General features: G+C 45.7%; 1 protein-coding gene across 5 annotated transcripts in view; it reads left to right on the top strand.

The window, feature by feature from the left end:
* The first annotated feature begins 9275 nt into the window (after positions 1–9275).
* Positions 9276–13302, top strand: part of LOC108927972 (chondroitin sulfate proteoglycan 5-like) — a 49604-nt gene continuing 45577 nt past the window's right edge. For all 5 annotated transcript variants that reach the window (XM_018741684.1, XM_018741686.1, XM_018741685.1 and 2 more), the window contains exon 1: positions 9276–9791. In XM_018741684.1, the coding sequence (XP_018597200.1) occupies positions 9698–9791 (94 nt within the window). In that variant the 5' untranslated portion in view covers positions 9276–9697. The remainder of the gene's footprint in view (positions 9792–13302) is intronic.

The raw sequence follows: 13302 nt of genomic DNA, 5'->3' as shown, positions 1-13302 counted from the left end.
ATCCCTCCATACTGCCATTCTTTGTTCCAGGTCGGTACAACACTGAACCAGAAGCGGGTAAAAACAGTGTCCAGCAGGCTTGGCGCGAGTTAAGTCGGTGAGCTGTCCACAAGTATACTAAGTTCCTATGGTCAGTGAGTACCAGGAATGGGTGAGTGGCCCCCTCTAGCCAATGCCACCATTCCTCTAAGGCCAGTTTGATAACTAGTAGTTCCCAGTTACCTATATCACAGTTATGCTCGGTGGGCGAAAGCTTATGCAAAAACTAAGCACAACAGAAGAGTTTCGGAGGGGTCCCTTGACTTTGGGACAGCACTGCTCCAACAAAACAGGCATCCACTTCCACCACACAGTGAAGTGTGGGGTTGGGGTGTCGAAATATCGGTGTGGTGGTGAACCTGGAAGGCCTCTAGGGCTGCAGGGAACCAAGCCAACCGGGTTCCTTTGCCCCGTAACAGGGATGTGAGGTGAGTGCTTCTCGAGCTAAAACCCTAGATGGATCAACGATATAAATGGGCAAACCCAGTAAAGCATTGCAGAGCCTTTACTGTGGTTGTCTGGGGCTAATCTAAAATGTCCTGAACCTTCTTAGGGTCCATGGCCATCACTTTGGGGCTCAGGATGAACCCAAGGAAGGATACCTATGTCTAGTGGAGAAGGCATTTCTCCCCTTTCATAAACAGGTTATCTGCCAACAACAGTTGCAGTACCTGCCAGACTTGCTGAATGTGCTGCTCCCTAGTATTCAAATAAATTAATGTCATCAAGGTCTACCAGTACACATTTATTTATCAAATCCCCCAATACATGACTGACAAAGGCCTGAAAGACAGAGGGCATGTTAGCAAGACCGAAAGGCATGACTGTGTACTTACACAGTGGCCCAGGGAAGTGCTGAATGCTGTCTTCCACTCGTCCCCTTCTCTTATTTGTATGAGATTATATGCACTTTGCAGGTCCAGTTTGGTGAATATTCGCACACCATGGACTTGCTCCAACACTGCTGTGATGAGGGGCAAGAGATGTGGATATTTAACTTTGATATCATGTAGACCCCGATAATCTATAAAAGGACGCAGTCCTCCATCCTTTTCCCCAATAAAAAAGAACCCAGCTGCAGCTGGTGAGGTTGAGGGTCAGATACATATTCCTCCATGGCCTTCTGCTCAGGAAGAGACAAAGGATAAACCTTGTCCCCTAGCGGAGAGGTCCCTGGCAGGAGATCTATCACACAATCCCACAGCCGGTGCGGGGGCATGGCGGAAAACCTCCATGAGGTCATAGTACTCTCCTAGTACCTCAGGGGGCTTGGCGGCATCTGAGCTCTCTATGGAAATGTCTCTGCACAGAAGGGATAAACAGGTCATGGGGCACTGTGGTCCACAAGCTCCCCCGATGCTCCATAAAAAACCTGGGTTATGCCAGGCCAGCCAGATGTAACCCAAAATCACAGGGTTGCTATACAAGTTAATAAGGAAAAAGATGATGTCTTCCTGGTGACAAACCCTGATGTGAAGCCGAAGTGGCTCTGTCTCTGATTTCACCTCCCCGGACCCCTACAGTTGCCTATCGAGCACACTGACCTGTAACGTAATGTCATACCTCCAGATGAGAATGCCCTGAGCTTCAGCAAAGGCGACATCCATAAAGCTACTAGCAGTCCCGGAGTCTACAAAGGCCTGTGTGGACAACGGGTTTGCCTGCAAGACAAAGTCACTGGCACAAAAAGCTGAGCAGTGGGCCGGGGGAGGTCACTCACCTGTGGTCAGGGGTGCAGGTCTTTGGGAAGTGGCTGAACAGGATAGGTGGCCAGTTCAGGGCTGCCGCAGTACATGCATAGCCCTTCCCGACGCCAGTGCTGTGTCTCATTGGGGGTCAACTGTCTGTACCTAATGTGCATTTTCTTCCTTGGGGCCCATAAGAGGACCAGACCCCGCCGGAGTGTGCCTGGTCCGTTGCGTTTGCTCCTGGGCCAGACTGTCGATCAGCACTGCATTCTTCACAAACTAATTCAAGGTCCAGTCCTCTCCCTGGTAGGCAAGCTTGGCTTGGATCCAGGGGTTCAAACTGGTGCAAAAGCTTGCTAGGAGGGCCGTGGGGTTCCACTCATTTTCAGCTTTCAGCAGGAGGCACTCCTGGGCATATGCCACAACCAATCAGTTGTAGCTTATAGTTGTAGCAGGACCCAGTCTACCTCTGCAGTACTTTGCACATACATGTCTTCCATGTTTACATTGCACACTGTATACTTTATATATGCACATATTTTGCACTAATTGTAATTTTGTAACTTACACCTTGTGTTTTCTTTCTTTATGTCCTTATAATTGTACTCATCCAGAGTGAGAAAAAGGGCTGGCAAAATCATCCTAGACCCTTTGCACCCAGGCCACTTCCTCTGAACTTTTGCCGTCTGGCCGGCACTACAGGGCACTGAGCACCAGGACAGCCACAGGCTGTAGTGCAGAAGTGGCCGCTTTTGCTGTTGTTCTTTGCTGGAAAACCCGCAGGAGTTCTGGAATGGTCTCGGACAGCTGCTGCAGGGTCTGTCTGCGGGAGCCGAGCAGCGCCCTCTGTGCTGAAACGGCTGTCCAAAGCCTCTCGATCACTGCTGGGTTCTTTTGTAGAGGCAGAATCTTCTGTCGCACAGAGCAGACGGCACCCAGGTGCAAACCCAATTGCGGGATCGTTCATTGCAAAAATACAAGCAGCAAAGCAAAACTCATAGTCAGGCACATGTAATCCAAGGTGCAAACGTGGTTCAAAAGGAGGATCCAAACATGCGGTCAATGAAGTGAAGTGAGGGTCAATGTAGTAGGAGACAGGAACAGGGACAAGGATACAGGTGAGGGAACAAGGAGGGAGATACATGGAGAACACCAGGTAAGGCACTGTAGAAGTGCCATGACCACAGGAGGGACAGCTGTTTCAAAGAGATTCCACAACAAGGGAGGGGTGGACTGGTGCTCTTTATACCCAGCTGTGCTGCTTATAACCAGGTGCTTGGGGTTGTGTTGTGGGCATGACAGTTACAATAATACACATCTGTGTCAGGCTCATCCGCACAACAGCTGAAAAGCATGTAGTGCATTTCCTTGGTATCCCCTGGTTAACCTCAGTGTCAGTGAAACTCAACAGAGAAGACAACTACATCATTAAGTATGAAATTCAGCTGACTCTGAGTATGTCCCTTATTGCCTTTATTTATTTAATTGATGCATTTCTCCAAAGCAGCATACTATTATTAACCCATTTCAACAGCTGGGTAATTTCTTCTATATCAATGCAAGGTAAGTACTTTAACAGTATTACAGCAGGAGGTGAGATCAGTTTGAGCTGACACATAGCATACACTGATAGAATAAACTCAGAACAAATTGTTTCTGTATTAAACATCATTTAGAATTATGTAATTTAAACCTTTCTAGTGTTCTAATGCCAGGGTGTAAAAACTTGTTCTAGTAGGGCACCAAAAATATGGTCAATAATACACATAGGAGTCATACTCAGATACTGGGGGACACATATTACAAAACATCCCACTTTTCTTCATTTTCATCTTACATGGAAGGTCTCTTCCTTCACTGCTGGAGTTTTTCCCATTAGCTCCTCTCAAGGCAAACAGGGGACACAGAGCAGGCTGGATCCAAGTGCAGAATCATTTATTCAAAACCAAAGGACTAGGCTGGTTCTCATGGTCAGAGGCAGGCAAATATTCAGTCAATTAGCAGACACAGTTGCAGCAAGGAGAGAAGGGTGGGAGATAAAGCAAGCAGTCATGACCAGGGAGCCATGAAGTTGGGCTAGGGAGCAAAGAAGAGAAGAAGCAAGCACAGGAGACAAGGCATATTCAAGAACATAGCAGGGCCAGCTATCTCAAATGCCATTCTGCAACTAGTCAGTGGTGGGGTGGTGCTCTTATAGCCGGTTGCTCTAATTAGAGCCAGGTGTTTCTGGTTTCAGGTGCAGATGTGGTCATGACAGCTCCTTATCAATGCATGTTCAGGGAAAAGAAAAAAAAAATAAACCTAACGATCTGGCAATGAGTTAGCCCCAGATCCTCACGTGTATTCCAAAGAAAGGTGTATAAACCCAGACGGACACGGAAAAATGGAAGCTCTTCGTTTAATATCTTGTAGGCAACTATGGGCGACTTATATTTCACACAGCTGTTTTCACGATAAAATAAACAACATTAAACTCCAAAACGTGCGAGGCACGAAAATGTGTACACCGCCAAGTATATCAGCCTGCGCGCGCAAGAGAGAGGGGACCGGGGGCAACCCCTCGGTCTCCACAATAATACGTCATCATTACACTACGTAATCAGACCTGCATAAATATATAGACTACAAATACAGGATAGAGTGAATTAAATTGTGTCCCTGCACTTTTGCCCACTTTCTTCATGTTGAAGAGTAACAGTGCGAACAAGGCAAAAGGTGGGACTGTTACTGTATAAAAGCGCTGTATCATATTGTAACGACCCCGCGTTACTGTTTTAGGAGGGGAGTGTGTGTTTAAATGCAAGTAGTTGCATTATGGGAGATAATGTTAAATGGTGTGTAACCACTGGGGGCACTTAAGGGGAAAATGGTAGGATGACCGTGTCTCCCAGTACGTTGAGAGAGTTTAGAGGCGGTAAGGCAGGCTGGCAAGCTAGCTAGCTGCAAGCGCAGGTCCTGGAGGAAAAGGGGTCCTTGGACCGAGAGCATTATTTTCCTTGTGTTGGTGTTTGAATAAATCGTTTGTTATGAACACTGTCTCCGCGTCCTTCTTCGCCCCATCCAAACCCACAGCGCTGTGCGCCACAACATATTCCTCAGGCAGGTGTGAAAAGCATATTGAGAGAGATCATAATTAAGGCTAAGTTCGCCTAATGATACCTTAGACAACAAAAATTACTGAATGAGAACTCGTATTACAAGCCCATAAATACATGACATCGTTTTGCAGTGCTCCTCTCCAAAGGAAAGAATGCAAGCGGAAAAGAAGACCATGTGAGGTATATTCCTGATTTCTTCTTTTCGGACACTGCTTGAACTAGAACCCTGCAGACATCATATGTCTGAAACAGACACAACTTTCCCGTTTTGCCTTTTTTAATTAGTAATGGCTAATCAGGATTTGTGTTTAAACAGGATGTCTGTACTGCATAGTTGATGTCACTTGCACATTTAGCTGACACTTTTCTCCAAAGCAAGTTATAATGTTAAGCTACTTTCAATTATTTAACCATTCATACAGCTGAGTAATTTTACCTGAGTAGGTTAGAATTTAAGTACTTTACTCAGGGGTACTACAGCTGAAGGCAGAATTCAAAAGTGCAACTTTTTGGTCTAAAGGTTGCAGCAACTCTGTTGTGCTACCAGCTGCTAACTTATTGAAATGCTGGACTTGTTTGACAGTTTGTGCAGGAAAAGCCTTCGGCACAGAAGTGGGTGTTAAAGTGGGGTATGGTGTGAAGGATTTACAGACAGGTTTAATGAGTGAGGGGTGGCGTGGTGGCGCAGTGGGTTGGACCACAGTCCTGCTCTCTGGTGGGTCTGGGGTTCAAGTCCCCCTTGGGGTGCCTTGCGATGGACTGGCGTCCTGTCCTGGGTGTGTCCCCTCCCCCTCCGGCCTCATGCCCTGTGTTGCCGGGTAGGCTCCGGTTCCCCGCGACCCTGTATGGGACAAGCGGTTCTGAAAGTGTGTGTGTGTGTGTGTGTGTGTGTGTGTGTGTGTGTGTAATGAGTGAATTAATGCAAGCTGATAAATGACATGCTGTGCAATGACACACTGCATGTGATGTCTCTTCACATCAGTACACAGTCACTCCAAAGATAAATTGCATAAATACTGAAATTTACCATGGAGAAGTGGCTCTGTCAATATGATGACATGTATGTGCTCATATGTGTATGAGCTCAGGACCTTTATCACATTGGTAAATGTGCTTGCAGTGGAATGTTTCCACTTTACTTCTGGGGTATGATTGAGTTCCAAAGCACAGCCACCAGGGGGCTCCAGCTGCCATGTGTGTTAAACTCCTAAAATGTTGCAGGGGTCATGCTGCGAGAATATTCACAATCCACATAAGACTCAGAGTACTTCTACATCAGGTGTTTTTAGCAAGGAACACGGAAAGGTGCTGTAAATGGATAGTGTAGTAACACCACTTAATAGGGATTATTAAATATGTACACTTCTGTCCCAGTGAACCTGCACTCTGTATTTAAGACTGGTGTTATCACACAAACCCAGTTGTGTGTGAACACAAATTCACTGTCCCTGCTGTCACCTACTTTTGTTATGCTCTTATTCTGCTCTTTTGAACTGAAGCATCCAGTAAATTTATGAGTGTAAACAGACCTTCTGCAGCAATGAGAATGATCGCGTGTAACCCAGCTGGGTATTGCGCTTCTCACACTGCAAGATCAGAGCCTTCCTTCTCCTCATCCTTCTCCTCTTGTCTCTCACTGTAGTCTCTCTTGCTTGTGTATGTGTGTGTGTGTGTGTGTGTGTGTGTGTGTGTGTGTGCATGTTCACATTTGTGTGACTAACTCCTTTCTCTCCTGTATACTCACCCACCCATGTGTGCCATGAATGACGATGAGAGGGTCCTATTCACAATAGATGCCTCCCCCAACAATGACAGAGGGGTAGTTCGGGTACCCCCCCGTGTGAACCATGCAATGAATTGGGGAGGTGGTGGAGTGCAATGGAGTGGGTACGATTTTGGTAGTGTGGTCACGGCCCTCCTGCAACCCGCCCTTTCCGTGTGAACCAGAAAAGGAAGCTGGGGGTGTCTTTCAAAGGGCCAGTGAAGAGCACCGTTCCAGTTCCCAGCTCAGGATGCCACTTCACTGGCACTCAACCAGTGGAGGCAGGATGGGGGCTGCCAGAGGACTTCAGCCTCTGTTCTTTTCTTCAGAGTTTCTGTGACCCCCTGCCCTGGAGAGACACAGGCTCCTATTGTCCCTGCTTCACCTAAGTTACTCATTAATGGCAGTCGTCCCTGGGACCAGCCTGCTGACCAACTCTTCGTATTTCTGGAGAGCCTTATATGCTCCTGCCAGTTGGGTGAGACCTACATTCACAATCAACCATATGCGCATGTGTGTACAAATATTTGAGTAATAAGATTACCTTATTTTTTCTTACTTTTATCCTAATTACAAAGGAGAACAATTTAAAGAGCCCCTGTTCTGTTACATTAGGCAACACTGTAAGGTACTTCGGCCCTGATTACTTTTACTGACACAATCGGGTTAAAAAGCTTTGTGTGTTACCAGGGCTCTGAGCAGCCATAACCCAAAATCCATATTAACACTGCAGACTGTTATGGGATCTCTCAGAAAACATCTGTTGTTTTCTGTGCTATAAAGAAGAATCAGAACTGCCTGCCACAAAGACAACTGTTAATGTTTTTATAACAGAAATGATTTTGCAACAGCAGGCAATATTATTTCTTGCTCAGCTGATTCCACAATAAATTACGATTTCAACCATTTATAGGACTGGAAGTTTCACTGAAGTGTGAGTTATGTACAATCCATTCATTAAGGGTACAAAATACTTCTCACCATACTTCTGAGTACTCACTCATTTTGATGTGAGTTGTTCACATCTCAGAATTGCATGTTTTCTTGCCTGATCTACATGTTGTAGCCAACAAAGTGGATTTGTGATCAAAGTGCTGCAATTTCTGGGTTATATGGTTTACTCAGTACTGGCACAATAGCATAAAAACAGATCCAGGAGGAGCCCAGCTGCTGAGAAAGGTCCAAAACCAGAAATAATCCTGTGCACAGTACAGTCAAAGTGTACAGTATAAGTAGGTCAGGCTGTAATTTGCTTTGAAAAAAAAATATCTGCCAAGCATTGAAACAACGACGGCATACATAGTGATGTAGTGGAAAGGCTGTCATATTGTCCTCTCTAGAAGATCTCATCTTGTAATAAAGTTTTTAAATGGTTATTCACTCGATACTGAATCTTGTTTATGACCCCATAAAAACGTCTTTTTGGGGTTGAATAAATCCCCTATCACGACAGGGATAATGTGACCACCTGCTTTTTGTCTAGGACTGCACAGTTTGAGTCCCTGTCTGCTCCAGTAAAGGAGGATTATTGCCCCCCAGCTTCTTCTGGGCTTTAACCAGCATCCCCAGTGCAGTGCATACCATAAAACATTATGGTCTACATGTCTATTACAAGCAGTCCATCTTCACTGCAGTGCACTGTAAGCTACATCACCTTAATGGAACCTATTTCCACATTCCAGCTAAATCCACTCAATCTAAAGCTGCTTTGACAGGAAAAGGAATGGCACATATTATCCATAGGTATAGTGTATGTACAGATAGATCAGTGAATAAATAAATTTTTGTTCATCTTAAGTTAGATGCCATTTAGAGTTGTGTTGAACCCTGGTATAGATTATGACATTGATACAACTTTGCCAGGTAGCGCTTCAAAATTCAACATGAAATTAGTACTAATTTGTTAATTTTTCTACATATTTGTCCAAAGTGGCGATTTTATAGTGGTTAGAGCTGCTGTTGGACAGAAAGGTTGCAGGTTCAAATGTCACCTCTAGCTGTAGTACCATTGAGCAAGGTACTTACCATAAATTGCTCCAGTAAGACTCACGTTGTATAAATGGATAAATCATTGCTTTGGAGAAAAGTGTCAGCTGAATAAATAAATATAAACTGGCAACATTCTGGGTAACAAAGTCCGTGACCTTGAAAAGTATTCATCTTAAGCTGATGACCACCTTTACACACCTTCTGCTGTAGAATGGATTTTCAGGTTCCTTTGACCTCAAGTAATTTCCTGAGCCAATTCTTTGTACTTGGGCATGAAAGGAAACATGTAGCCCAGCTCTGAACCTGGGTATGGGTACTCCAGACACCTGGCATATGGAATTTTGCATCAATAAACCACATACAGCTGTACTTTTGGACTTTAAGTTAATTAGGTTTGATGTTGTTTTCTTATTGACTTGAATGCTTAGATGATGCATGCCTGAAGAAACCTTGACTGCGGGGTGCTGTGGTGTCACAGTGGCACACAGAGGAAGCCCTGTAGAGCACAGATGCAGGTTGCCCATGAAGGGCACACTTTCCTTTGGGTGCACCAATCCTTACTGCTGCTTTCGTGAAGGGAATTGAGACTGGTGACTGACATGGGGCCTCAGGCTCATGGAGACCCTACAATCTTCACACATGGAACACACAGAAAATCACACATCAAACTAGCTGGATACAAAAGCATCATGGGGGAGGGGCAGAGGGGTAGGAGAGAGAGGTGGAACACGATGTGAGCAGAGGTATTTCCTCGCTCTCGCTCTCTCCTTTCTTTCTCTCGCTGACACGCACACACACCACAGCACAGAGCCTGGCTGTGATTTACACTTACCCAGCGGAGCGCTTCAAGGAGGACTGTGCAGGTTCTCGGACCCTGGCCTTGTGCGGAGTCATGGGACCGTAGAGAAGAGCACCTCGCGCGAACACACCACGGAGGAGCTAAGCAAACATACACCGGGGCACCACGAACCATGGGAGAGCGCACACGTTCGTAAACTTGGAGCAACTCTTGACCCCCCACACTCGGATTACTTGCGTTTAGAACACAGTGTTTTCACTGAAAAAGGGATTGCATTATTTTTTTTCTATAGTTTTTTGTACACCAGGCTGTTCTTGTGATCATGGACAGCTCGACGAGGTGCTTTTATCGGGGATTCTGGAGATGGCTCACGATCTGCGCCCTCTTTCTCTGCCTCGCGTCTTTGTGCGCACATGGTAAGAACTCGCTTCCAAGTGGGCTATAAAAAGTGCCAGCACCGTGGTCATTGGAAAACATGAACAGTAGTTAGCAGAGTACAGTTAGTCAGCACAAGATGCAGTTAGTGACACGCTGAAGGACAGGCTGCATAGCGCTGCGGGGAGTCGCGCGCTTGCTCACTGTAACGACGCGTGGGGATTTACAGATTACTTGTCATAACGTCTGTGGTTTCTTTTACCTCCTGTGTCAAGTGCTTCGTTAAAATTTAAAGCACGTATACATTCACTTGAACGGAAACCCAGATGCAGTAAGAGCTATAAAATGCCATGGTAAACTGTATTTATGTACAAATATTACTTTCGTGGTGCGCACTCGAGAGGCATCGGGGCCGCGGGATGCTCGTTGTGCGGCGGTTTGTGCTCCTTCCCCTCTCCATTGCGGCGCCAATGCGAACAATAGCAGAATTAGGGACGCGTCCGTGTGGTCCTAACAGTCCCGCACTTTCCCACACATCACACACTGTGTGACACAGTCCCGCCTTCCGAATCCTTTCCCGTCCAAACTGCAACTCTTTCTGCCGGTCACTCTGGGCTCCACTAACACCGGTTTAATTTATGACAGTCATATCGATTTATATTTGCCCGCGTGCACAGGCGGTTGTCACGACCACATTCCGTAAGAGCTGTCCGCGGGTGCGCCGGTGCCCACGCGACGCGGAAAGCGACATGTCGATTACGCCACAATTGGCGAGCTTATTAATATTCCGCTGGAACTGGCCGTTAAGGCTTTCGGCGGCGGCCCGGGTTGGCGCGCTCTCGTCCAACCGGCGCGAAGCTCCGCCACTGCGCATCGGCGCCCAGCAACAGAGAACGGCGACGCGTTTCTCATGTTCATGCGCATGTACTGTCAATGTGGTGTTCCGCGGCTTTCTAGTCGCGCATCAGGAGGTTACTGGTTAGGGCTTCTCCATTGCAATGTGAGAACTGCTAGTTCAAACCCCATTCCTGCTGTAGTAAGACAGGCATGATACTTACTCTGAATAGATCGTGGTAATAATGCCATATTTTGCAGATGTCCCATGAGCAGGCTGTCAAGTGTCATGCTGCCTGTGGAATGTCTCACTAGACCTCCATCCTCATTTTGTTCTCCATAGAACTTGATATTCCATTAGCAGTTCTGCAACTCATGTCTCTTTATTCATATTTTTGTTTGTTTGCACATCGGAGGGAATACAGTATGTTTCATTCTGCTGAGCTTATGTGGCAGAAATGGAAGGAAGAAAACTCTCAAGCAGCCTCTCCTGCTTCTTCTACTCCTCATCCGCTCAACACATTGAATTGCCTGGAAACTGTAAATCAACCTGTGGAGGCTTGTTGGATAGTCCTGAGTAGCTTTGGACTTGTACACAGACATGGGTTTGAATATCAAACACGTCACTGCTCTTCCAATTAACAACTTGGCTGACCAAAATTCTTTTGAAACCTTGCCGTTTAAAACTTCAACTCAGTTTAAATACTTAGGGATCAATGTCACTATGGTCTCTGCAGATTTATACAAAGAAAATTTTTCGAAATTACTGGATCTAACAATACAGGATTTACGAAGATGGTCTCATATTCCCATCTTGTTAGTAGGAAGAATTAATATAATAAAAATGACCATCCTCCTTAAGTTTTTATTTTTATTTCAATGTATACCAATATGCAGAGGGTGTGGTGGCACAGTGGGTTGGACCACAGTCCTCCTCTCCAGCGGGTCTGGGGTTCGAGTCCCGCTTGGGGTGCCTTGCGACGGACTGGCGTCCCGTCCTGGGTCTATCCCCTCCGGCTTTGTGCCCTATGTTACTGGGTAGGCTCCGGTTCCCCGTGACCCCCTGTGGGACAAGCAGTTCAGAAAATGTGTGTGTGTGTATACCAATATATTTAAAGAAATGTTTTTTTAATGACCTAGATAAAATCATTTCAGAATTTATTTGGAATAGAAAGATTCCTAGAACAAGGAAGGCTTTTTTGCAGAGGCCCAAATCAAAAGGAGGAATGGGATTGCCAAATTTTCAGTTTTATTACTGGGCGAGTAATATAAGAATGATGGCCTACTGGCTACAAAAACAACCCCAATTATGGGTAAACTTAGAAGGAGCATGCTGTTATCCTTCTTCACTTTCAGCTCTACTGTTTTCGCCTTTACCTACTACGCGTCTTGAGCCATTGGATAATCCAGTGGTTTTGCACACACTCAGGATTTGGTCTCAGATTCGAGGGTTTTTTTGGTTGGCAAACTGGTTCTCTCCAAAGCCCTATTACTAAAAATAATTTATTTGCTCCCTCATTTAAAAATACTATATTTGATGATTGGGTTGGAAAAGGAATTTATAGCTTTTCAGACATGTTTATTGACAAAGTATTTCCATCATTTGAACAGCTACAAAGCAAATACAACATACCTCGGTCAAACTTTTTTAAATATTTATAGGTACGAAATTTTATTATACAAAATAATCCATTATACCCCAGCTTGCCAAATCAATCTGTAATGGAATTGATACTGACACGTGATCCTCACAAGAAAGGGGGTATTTCATATATACTGTATATGAAACGCTATTCCAGTTGACAAGTATACCAACTTTAGAACACTTGAAGTCTTCCTGGGAGGAATATTTGGGTGTAGAAATTGCAGAAGAGCAGTGGGAGGCAGCCCTTAAACAGATTCATAGCTCATCGGTGTGTGCTAGACACGGTCTCTTACAATTCAAAATAATACATCGTTTACACTGGTCTAAACAAAAACTGAACAGGATATTTCCAGATATAGACCCTTCATGTGACCATTGTGGGCTTGCGCCAGCTTCATTGGCCCATATGTTTTGGAGCTGCCCTAAATTGTCAGCATACTGGAAAGGTGTTTTTCTGACGCTGTCAAGAATATTGCAAAGGCCTATTGATCTAGACCCCCTGGCGGTGATTCTAGGTATAGTAGAATCCGAGATAGTAAAAAACAGTGCTGAACACAGTATGATAGGGGGTGCGGTGGCGCAGTGGGTTGGACCACAGTCCTGCTCTCCAGTGGGTCTGGGGTTCGAATCCCGCTTGGGGTGCCTTGCGGCGGACTGGCGTCCCGTCCTGGGTGTGTCCCCTTCCCCCTCCGGCCTTACGCCCTGTGTTGCCGGGTAGGCTCCGGTTCCCCGTGACCCCGTATGGGACAAGCGGCTCTGAAAATGTGTGTGTGTGTGTGAACACAGTATGGTTTCATTTGTCAATTTACTAGCACGGAGATTAATATTATTAAATTGGAAACATAATGTCACGTCCCACGGGGTCACTGCCCCTCCTGGTCAGAGGCGGCGCCACTCAGTGCCGCTAGGTAACACTCACGTATCACCTTACAGTCTCACAGGACACAGAGGTGTAAAAGGAGCCAGCGGAGCAGAACCACTTGCGGATTCTTAATCAGCGGTTATATTGTGCTCTCTTGGCGATTAGTAGTCTCTTGATCCCTCAGTCTATTTCCTAGGTGTTCATGTTTCAG

Source organism: Scleropages formosus, chromosome 23, assembly GCF_900964775.1.
Source record: "Scleropages formosus chromosome 23, fSclFor1.1, whole genome shotgun sequence".
NCBI lineage: Eukaryota > Metazoa > Chordata > Actinopteri > Osteoglossiformes > Osteoglossidae > Scleropages > Scleropages formosus.
Note: the sequence above shows the minus strand (reverse complement) of the source record. Positions and strands in the feature narration are given on the sequence as shown.